We start from the raw sequence: 10,692 nt of genomic DNA, 5'->3' as shown, positions 1-10,692 counted from the left end.
CAAACATTTAAACATCTGTACAATATTAACAAAATTACAGCTACAGTATTTCTCAGTCAGATAAAAAGCATGCATTTTAGAAAGTAATTTATCAATTTAATTTCTATAGCAGAATATCAACAAAGTTTCTCAAAAATGCATTTACACGATTATTAGCAACATTTAATTTCTTTATACATTATTTTTCAACATAGGCCTCCCCATATTTGGGGGTTTTGTCAATAGTTGCCAAGCTTGTCAGGTGGATTGGTAACCGCAATCAGACTTTGGTAATGTTTTAAGAGTGACGCTGTTGCTCATCTCTCTACTGTTAAGATCCTTTAGTGACCTCTTACAATACTTACTGCAAAGAAAGGAGATTTTTAATACATACAGACAAAACTTATTACAGCTAGTTTACGTCCTAAAATATCCTAAGTTTTTAAACCTAAATTCATTAAAATATTATAAATTCCGTTCTAGCTATAGATTATAAGAATTATATTTATTATCATAAAATTCTCTCTTCTATAAAACTTACTCATAATCCGTATTAATTCTCCTTTTAAATTTAAATCTAACGGCTTAAAAGCACGCACAAATTAAAAAAAGAAACAATGAAATACTTATGTTCAAAATAAAACTGTGTTAACAGACTGTGTTAACATTCATTACGCTCGAAATTATTGATAATACCAGTGCCATCTAGGTATAAAGATAGCTGTGCTTACTTTTTCACTGCGAGAAAGAATCCGAAACGATCCTCAGAACAAGTGACCGATATAGTCCGAAGAATCTGCAAGCTGTAATGGCTGTGGGCCGCCAAGTCAGCAACATAATTCAACAAAAATGTTCTCGAGTTCCTTCAAATCAAGTTCGAACCTCTTGCAGAAGGCACGATGCGACCAAAACTGACAACGTCAAGTGGTGGAGCAAGTCGATAGATAATGGACGGGATGTACCTATGTTGTGAGAAATTGTTGACTAGTGGACAATAGATGGGATGTAATGGATATATGGAGAACCTTATTTTATAAACTTGATAAGAGTCTCTTGAACATTAAACAAACGGCACCTATTCATCAAACAAGTTATAAATAGCATCAGTGATTTCGACTGGGCGATTACATCATCTAATACGATACTTTACAAGTATCAGATAAAACGTTAAGTTATTGCAAACCATTCCAACTTCGCTCTGGTAAAATTTGGTTTTTACAGCCGGCGGTAAACTTTTCGAGTTGATCGACTGTTATCGTTTTCCCAGCTCGTCTTGATAATGAATCGATAGTACCTATAGATAGATTTATACTAGAGTAATACAGGGTTAGTCTTAAAGGATATACCATATCGGAACCCAGTTATATTATCTAAAATACAAAACAACTTTCCCCAAGGGACAAATTCGAAATTTCAAAATGATTTTTGGAAATCGCACAAAAGCCACGTTGTCACTTGATCGATTTAATATGATAGGTTGAAACATTTTTTTCCGATTTTGACTATTCTTTTTGGGGCAGATAGATCATTTCATTAATGCTCTCTTTGAGTTTGGGGTTGATATACCCTTTACTACTAAACCTAATAGAATTATTCATTAGATCATATTTGAGATATACGAGTATATAGTACCTACGAGAGAAAAGCGAGAAGTGTCCTGCTCCTGTCTCGTACTGTATCTTGAATATGACCATTCACAAGATGTACATGCATATTTAGCTAAGGATCACATTATTTTTAAGCGACCAAAAGGAGGTTCTCAATTCCTTTTTTTTGTGAGCGAAATATGCACAATTTTATTGAGACGCCTTTAAATTTCTATGCACGTCCGCAATATCGTGATGCCATGGACGTCCACGATATTGTCGCGGAAAATAAAAATGTATTCATACAGTTGTATACATTGTGCTATCCTTTTATACCACGATAGTTAAATCGTACAATGTCGTGCTATGCTACGATAAATTATAAAACACGGCTCCTATACCACACTGGTTTACAATTAATTGAAGGACATTTTTTTTTCAGTGTTTCTTTTTTTTATGCAACTTTGAATGGCAAACAAGCTGATGGCCGACCTGATGGAAAGTGATAACCGTCGCCTATAGATATGAGAAATACCATGGATTTAACAGAGTATACTGTTTCACCCATGATACCTTCCATGCATTGCCATTCCTGAGGACTTAGGTGTAATTCCTCTGTACCCTATAAATTCACGCCATATCCCACCCTTCAAACCGAAACACAGCCATGCAAATACAACTGCTTCACGGTAGAAACACGAATAGGACAGAGGTGCCCAAGCAAACGACTTTTGTACAAAGTCTCCCTCTGGTAAATATATATATCAGAATAGTAAAAACTCTTAAGTTTATAGAGCTTCGATATTTTTGTCCGAACTACAAATACCAACGTTTACATGCATGTTGGTACATATTCGTTAATATGTATTATATGTACGAACAAAGATCACATTTAAAGCTTTTATCAACAATTTTTCTTTTTATAAAATTCTTATATTTACCGTTTCTTATAGATTCCATAACCCAAGATTTACTATAGGCAAGCTTTTACAGTAACATATACATTCGTAATGCACCCAAAACTTTTTTACTAAGAAAACTATGTACTGCTTGTACTCAGATGAGCTCAGATGTAGCAGGCTAGTCACTGTATCCTTCACACTCCAATACGTTAAAAACCTTGTACCTATAATACATTAGTAAAAAAAATCAACGAAAGGCAATTATATTCATTTAAGATTATTATATTTGACAGCGGAATAAAAGAGAGTAATGTTTTTTTTAATGTAAATTATATGACTTGATAGATTCATTAATGCCATAGACGTACCACCATTCTTTTGCGCGGGTATCGTAAGAGGCGACTAAGAGAACTTAATATTCGTGGGATGGTTAGCAGTGTCCTCCTAAAACATCAGTTAAGCTTAACTGCAGTTACCAACCTGCATACCAAGCATGGCAACTACTGACAAAAACCCCCTTACGGGAAAGGGCTATGTTCAGCTGTGAACAGTTAACGATGAAGATGATGCAGTTATAATAATGATGATAAATATATTTACTGTTGGAATATCTGTGTGCTTTATAAATATGACAATAACACTCGTATTGTCTACAACGATAACATAAATAGGGGTTACAAATTTTATTACTTGTTTACAATAATTATTTTCGGTTTTGTAACTTTATCAATAATTAGGTTCGTTTATTTCATAGTTTGATACTTACTGAACAGATAAATAGAAACAACATAATAAATTTAAATAAATTTATAATAAGTATTTATTCGAAATACAAAACATGTCTTTTATTCAAATTATAACAATAATGACTATTACATAAAAATTAAATAGGTATACTACTTACACACCATGGCAGTAAAATTTTGTTAATATAGTAAAATTTGGTACTGAACGTACTGATACTGACAATAGATTTGGATGATCTTCCAATAAAAATGGCAATAGCGATCTACATTCATATATCACACGGCACGTATCTATCATTGAAAACCCGTAAGTATTGTATGTATATACAGTATGTTTTATATACAGGTAAACAAAATCTCTTACGAGGTAGTCAGAGAGGACCAAATGCAAAAACCCAGGCTTATCCACAGTCCGCCAAATTAGATAAGCTTCACACACACTCCACTTCTGTCATTATTTTAATATCTAAATCATACTAAAAAATATATGCTCATTATTATAATCTCTTATCGTACAGTCAGTAGTTTTTGTCGATTGTTGTCATTGCAGTAAATATAACACTTACATGTCAAAATGGAAATTGCAATTTAAATTATTCTACCAAAACTGAACCTGAAACCTAACCCTAATTGGAACATTTTTCGTAAAGAAACATGAATAAATGTTTTGAGCCTTTCATACTAACTCCATAGCTCGACATGCTATGTTAGTATAGAAGGTACAAAATATCATTCCTAATCAATGCTTCTCCCTATAGGTTGTATGATAAGTACTTGGAGCATTTTAATATGATATTATTATGTAATGGAATATATAATTGTGTCAGACATTGTCTTTACCATTCTCATCAGAAGAGAGCCTTAAGTAAATTTCTAAAGAATACTTACTCCACAAATAACTTTGGCCTTTCAATAGAAATCTAGCCCATATTATATTTGTCAAACTGACATCTTTATTCTAGCAATATACAAATAATATTCGAAGAAAACATTGGTTATAATATTTCGATTGAATACAGAGGGTATGAACACCTATCATATTATTTTAAAGTAATATATTATAAAAAACTTCATTTAGAGATCACAGACATTCAGTTTTCTTTTTTTAAAAGATGTATCTCCTTATATCAATAATAATAATTATAAGGAATTGACTTATAACTTTCTAACCCATTTTCAAAACTTATTAAAAACCTATCTATAAATTATAAAACTACATATACAGGCTTCACTTTCATTGAAACATTGAAAAAATTCTTATATTATAGCTATATATATATATATCCAATTTATCCAAAATTTATATACACATAAATAGCAATACATCATTTACTTATATTATATAACCATGACTGAATAATTTTAAATAAGCTGAAGATCAAAAATAACAAAACCATATTACATGACATTATTAAGCCCCTCCACAAATTTCAAATACTTCAAATGTCTGTCTGCATAATTATCACCATCATTTCTCCTCTCCTCAATGAATTTCTTTTCATGAGATGCCAACACATTAAATAGGACACTAAAATAAATGCGATTACTATCATATCTCACAATTTTTGCCTGTTTCTGTCTTAAATCATCACTATTACATTTCTTACATGTATTCTTGACTAGTGCTCCATTTTGTCGAACTACACCAAAGTATTCATACATAATGGCAATTATTTCATGAATTATAAAACGTCTATGGTACCACAGAGTTTCATGATATTTATAATATATCAATAACTCGTTATTGAGAATAAGCTCATGAAACAGAATTTCTAATTTCCTGCATATTATAACATTGTCTTCAATACAATTACAATTCTTAATACTATAAGATAACAACATTGTAACTAAATTGTCTTCTGAATACAATAATAAATCTTCCTGTGAAGTGTGTACAGTAACATCTTTGGGCATATTTGAAACTACAATTTTAATTAAACTCTTTCTAAAATTAATATCAATAGTGTCAATGAGTTTGTGCCAACTGCCATTATCAATATAGAAAATGTTCTTTATACAAAACTGTCTGTAATGAAAGCAAGTATAATCGGATACATGTTTTGATATCCATCTCTCAGAGAACTGGTATTCTTCAATGTATTTAAAATTGATATCAAATTGTTTTACAGCTTTGAGTTTGTTCAAAAACCAAATGCGATGATTCCAACTGTGGTAATTATTGGGGCTGTTGTCAGATGTTAACTCGCATACACGTAACTCTTCATCCACAAGGTTCTGTATGTAATCATTGTGTACATTTTCATCTGAAAGATTCAGTAGTAAATAATTACAAATTAATATCTATATTTATCTATACTAATATTACAAAGAGGAAATATTTGATCGTTTGTTTATAATGGATAAATTCAAAAACTACTCCACCAATTATTAAAATTCTTTCACCTATAGAAATTTACATTATCAGCATTTAACATACACTATATATTATTTTTGAAAATTCTATCTACCCGAGTGAAGCTGGACTAGTATCGCTAGTACTATAATCCTTACTAATATTATAAATGTGAAAGAGAGTTTGTTTGTTACCTTGTAGTACCTTAACAACCTAACCAATCATTATAAAATTTGGTATACATGTATAGGATGGAGAAGAATATAGGTTACTTTTTATCCCAATCATGCAGAGAATGTCACAAATAAAAGCCAATAAAATTATAAACTTTAAAATTTATGTTTCTTTTAATCATGATTTTATGGTCTAATAAAGAACATGAGTGATAGTGAACTGGATAGTGAGATACATAAAAATCCCTTTTTGCTAATATAAGATCCATATACTCAGAATTTTTAGAGACAGACATTTTTATATAATTAATAAAATAATCTATAACAGTTTAACAGCCTATATTATAGGTTGTAAAAACAAATATTAAGCATGCATTTAAATAAAATTCAATAATCTATGAGTTACATATATAAGAAGTTAATAAATATATTACAAATTATTTGTTAATAGACAGATTTTGTCCAATATATAATAATAATCAAAATAGTAATATCTGTCTAGCATAACCTTACTACCATGAAGATAAAATCATGGAAGCAGCTTGTCAAAAAATATCTATAACTTTACCTGTTAATATTAACTCTAAAAACCATCTTCTGTAGGAAAATGCATCATTACACTTTGGCTTTCTAGATAATACCAATCTAGTAAATTGCAATTCAGAGGACTTTTCCAAAAAAGACTTCAATACTAGTTCCCGTCTTTTGTTCCAAAGAGAATTCAATTCAGGATTGAGAAGTAATGTTACATTTATTAAACTTAATAGCCTATCTGCATTCACTGCCGACACTTTTGGGGCTTTGCGTTTTGGTTTAGCAAAGTATTTATCCATAATTTCCGAATAACAGTACATATACACATGTTTCACACACCATGACTCTAAACCAAGACAATTCTCCAAATGTAAAACAGGAGATTTATTTTGAAAATTTGTTTCCACAGGAACGATATCAAATGCGCATCTGAAAACAACCACTACATTAAATTTGTGCTAAGGCTTGCAAAACAAAATAATTGAAATTATGCCAAATATAAATAAATAATTACAACTCAGCATTTTTCACCATAACATTTTCGATATCTGTAATAATTTTTTCAACTAAAGCAAATTTATCTTCATCCATTATTTCGTCACTGTCAAGGAAACTAATTAAAAGATTTTATGTTACAAAAAAAAAAGAAAGTAAAGATTTTTTATTTTAATATTATTTCCAATTTGTTCAATTAAATAACTATCACCTGAAGTAAATACGTACGTACGTATATAAATACCTACTATGACAGCTCAGATTAGGGAAACTAATGACAGCTACTGGAATTGATTCTATGGTATCTTAATATATTAATTGTGTAGTATTGCGAAATTACTGTTTCATGGAATATTATAAATTTATAATAATTTTGACTTAAACCTATTAGAAATATTCTTTATATTGAATCTTAGTACATAGGTTTTGTTGGGACATCAAATTAAAATTTTAATTTTAGAAATAGGTTTAGAGAATGCCAATTCTCTATTTTATATTTCATAAAACAGTAATTTCGCAATACTATACAATTAATATAATAAGAAATAAATTTAGACAAATGGCGCCTCAGAAAAGAGCTCATGTCGATTACACGATACCGTATGAGGTCGGTTAAAATATGTTTTTCTTTGGGATACAAAAAATAAGCCAAATGCTAAAAACAAGCATAAATCTTTGTAAAATCTAAGAACAAGGAAAATAATTTCATACAAAAACACTCCAACAACGATGTTACAACTGTCACAGGCCTGGCACAGACAGACAAATGACACGTTGGCTAGAATGACATTATGACAGTCAACAAAACACAGTCATTTGTCATTGTTTTGTCATTACAAATTTTAATTATTTTGTTGATAATAAAATAATATTATAAATTTAACTGAAAACAATACGATATCTATATTTTCTTTGTATATCGTCCATTGTTTTTTCAGAACGCATATATTTAATTTATCTATTGTGCTTTCTTTGTATCTCAAACAAAATTTTAATAAATCGACCGGAAATTTTAATATTATCAGATCTGCTTCCACAGTTTTAGTCTGAACATCTAATATGCCATTATTTGTGGTTCATTTACTTAAAATCTAAAAGTCAATATAAGCAATTAATAAAGAAAGTCACATTCATGCCTAAGTAAAATAGTACATTTTTGTTCAAGATAAATTCAGAATGGTTAGTTTTAATTCCTTTTTATCCACCATTTTTTATGTATGTTTTAAATGTTTATTATTTCATATAAATAATAATCAACATCATGTTTCAGAGTGCACTATTTAATTTCCAAAGTCTTCTATCAGTAATCCTGCTTTTAATTTGTACTTGTGCGTATTTGAGAGCATTTTTTCCAAGTTTAATGGATCGTAATAAAACTGGGTAAGTTCTATTTTAACTACCAGTATTATTTTTATTAGCATATATTTTAATATTATTTTAGGTATTTACCAATATTTTTGCAAGTTTTATAACAAATAAATAGTGTTTAAATAATTAATTATTAACTCATTTCACCTCTATATACAATATTTTTTAACTTCAGTATTCTTTACTAAACAGTATTTTTTTTCTGATGGGTGAAAATGGAATGGTAACTCCGCCTGAACTAACAGTATACGCTGGCGGAACACCAGTGAAGGGTGATAGATGATAATGAAAACAGGTCAGTTAGCCCATCATGATGAATTCATGAGGAATTCACCATGATAGTTTCCAGGGGGAACCGTGAGGTCAACCTGGATGGGTATATTGGTAGCAATGGGATTCTTACTCTCTATTACTAACAATCCCTTTCCTCCTTACTAAACAGTCTTTAATCAATATATTATAATTGAAGTTTTGTGTATGTCATATTTTTTCATTTTACAAATTTAGATGTTATAGATGGTTTGGAAAAGCATTAATTTTAAATGATATCCCTTTATTTTTATCATATAAAAAAAATAGTATGATACAAATAGAAACTAACTCTCTTGTTCACAAAGATGTCAAACCTCTCATAAACCTATTTTAGCTATTGAACTGTTTTGTTATTATCTTGTGTTAAATTCTCAGTTTAAATGAAAGAGACAAAACAGTGTAATAGTTAATTGTAAATTTAAGTTAGTTAATTGTAAATTTTAATTTTTATGAATAAGGTGAAAGGTTCTATAAAGTTTTTTTTTATCATCATAAAAATGCCAAATTTTGACTTACATATGAAAAAATTACAACTTCAGTGATGATATGCCAATTATTTCAAGTTGATTTAGAATTGAATTTGAATATCCATTCATTTTTTAATCTGTGTTTTAAAAGAAAATGTTGTGCATTTTGTGTCCTGTATAATATATATGAAAATAAGATATCCTAAAATATATCCTATATGAAAAAGCATCACAATTCCCCTTGAAACTTGTAAACAACATATAATGTCTCAAATATTTTACTGTCTTTGCTTAATAATCAATTATTTTTTTAAAACATTTTCACAGGTTATTGGGGACCTTCTGGAAATGTGCAAGAATTGGAGAAAGGAAATCTCCTTATATTGCAGTATGTTGTATAATCATGGCATTTTCAATTTTGTTCCTTACATAAACTATAATCAGATTATAATATCCTATTGTAAAATATATTAATGCTAAACAAATGTGTTTATATTTTTCTATTACTTATGAAGTATAAATAAAACTAATACAGGAAAGAAAAACAATAAAAGTTCACTTTTATTTTCTATGTTTTTATTTTTGAGACTGGATTCCTAGTACAGATAAAAATTTAATAGAAAACAGTACACACTAAGGAATAGAATATAAAGAGATTACAAAACAATCACAAATCTATTTTAACGCTAATTGTTAATCATTAAATCGGAACTAATAATTTGGTATTTAATAACTCATACATTGTTATAATTATTATGTAACACCATGTTTCTATCAAAACATACATCATGAACATGTGATACATGTATAAAACAATTTTTGCTTGTCATATATGATATCACTAACCATTTCCCCCAAAGCACATGTTTTAAACAATATATGTTTTGTATCATGTATTTGGGTGGAAATTGGGGTTAAACTGCTATTATATTTGACTCCCCATATATATGTAATAAAAAAATGCATAGATAGCCAACAGTTCTGGCAACATGCAGATATTAACAAGTGCAATATTGTGAAGTCTGTGCTTTATCATTAAAGTTTATTATGTATATGAAATATATATTGCATTGGATTAAATCTTTTTGATAAAATTGGAAAATTAAAACCTATTCATTTATAAAAATAATAATAGAATATATAACTTACACTTGCATAAATAATATTCCATCAATTGCAATTCCAAGTACAATGATCACAAATAATTACTGTGGTATTAAAAACAAAGCAACTGATATTCTGTAAAATGTTTCAAAATATTAACAGTATTAGGTACTCTATATTATGGATATAATCTTTGAATTTCAGTATCAAAATTTGTATATCAAATGGGCCGAATATTGCAATATTATCACTTTTTGTTACAATTTCGTGGAAAATCTAGTGCATTATATTATAAATACTAACAACTCTAATTGGAGCGTAAATCAGTCTAGACATTGTCCCTATAATAAGCTAAATAACACACTTAAATACGGCGACGACACTTTCACTAGACCTACAAGCTAACTCTAAATAAATAAATGAACGTTATCAACTTCGATGCATTGATTAGCGTTAATTACATCATAATTACTATTGCAGATATACCTATAGAGTACATTTACTTGAGCGACTACCATGTTAATACCAAAACAATAAAAGGTCTACATTTTAAAATAGATTGCTAATTAATAATTATAATTGGGTTGTTCTATAACTAAATAGAAACTAACACACTATTATATATACATATATGAATAGGTAATAAGGGTTCCAAAAGAAAAATAAATGCATT

General features: G+C 29.0%; 2 protein-coding genes across 2 annotated transcripts; one reads left to right on the top strand and one right to left on the bottom strand.

Moving 5' to 3' along the window:
* Window positions 1–3,259: 3,259 nt before the first annotated feature.
* On the bottom strand, window positions 3,260–7,010 carry LOC113510659 (protein prenyltransferase alpha subunit repeat-containing protein 1). Its single transcript, XM_026894137.3, has 3 exons — window positions 6,788–7,010; window positions 6,308–6,702; window positions 3,260–5,477 (listed from the first exon to the last, which is right to left on the bottom strand). The coding sequence occupies exons 1-3, from the start codon at window positions 6,862–6,864 to the stop codon at window positions 4,612–4,614; spliced, it is 1,338 nt and encodes a 445-aa protein (XP_026749938.2). The 5' UTR covers window positions 6,865–7,010; the 3' UTR covers window positions 3,260–4,611.
* A 562-nt stretch (window positions 7,011–7,572) lies between these two features.
* Window positions 7,573–9,479, top strand: LOC113510612 (protein kish-A). The gene is made up of 3 exons (XM_026894070.3): window positions 7,573–7,947; window positions 8,039–8,148; window positions 9,243–9,479. The coding sequence occupies exons 1-3, from the start codon at window positions 7,945–7,947 to the stop codon at window positions 9,346–9,348; spliced, it is 219 nt and encodes a 72-aa protein (XP_026749871.1). The 5' UTR covers window positions 7,573–7,944; the 3' UTR covers window positions 9,349–9,479.
* Window positions 9,480–10,692: the final 1,213 nt, after the last annotated feature.

This window comes from Galleria mellonella, unplaced genomic scaffold, assembly GCF_026898425.1.
Source record: "Galleria mellonella isolate WM207_F2 unplaced genomic scaffold, CSIRO_AGI_GalMel_v1 utg32, whole genome shotgun sequence".
NCBI lineage: Eukaryota > Metazoa > Arthropoda > Insecta > Lepidoptera > Pyralidae > Galleria > Galleria mellonella.
This window is presented reverse-complemented; position numbering and strand designations above follow the sequence as displayed.

What these genes read in the sequence shown, in the direction of transcription:
- LOC113510659 (XM_026894137.3), bottom strand. Translation starts at nt 6,864, where the DNA reads ATGGATGAAGATAAATTTGCTTTAGTTGAAAAAATTATTACAGATATC. An exon ending in ATGGTGAAAAATGCTGAGTT is followed by an intron (nt 6,703 to 6,787) that starts GTAATTATTTAT and finishes GGTTGTTTTCAG; the next exon opens with ATGCGCATTTGATATCGTTC. An exon ending in TTTAGAGTTAATATTAACAG is followed by an intron (nt 5,478 to 6,307) that starts GTAAAGTTATAG and finishes TGAATCTTTCAG; the next exon opens with ATGAAAATGTACACAATGAT.
- LOC113510612 (XM_026894070.3), top strand. An exon ending in ATGGATCGTAATAAAACTGG is followed by an intron (nt 8,149 to 9,242) that starts GTAAGTTCTATT and finishes ACATTTTCACAG; the next exon opens with GTTATTGGGGACCTTCTGGA.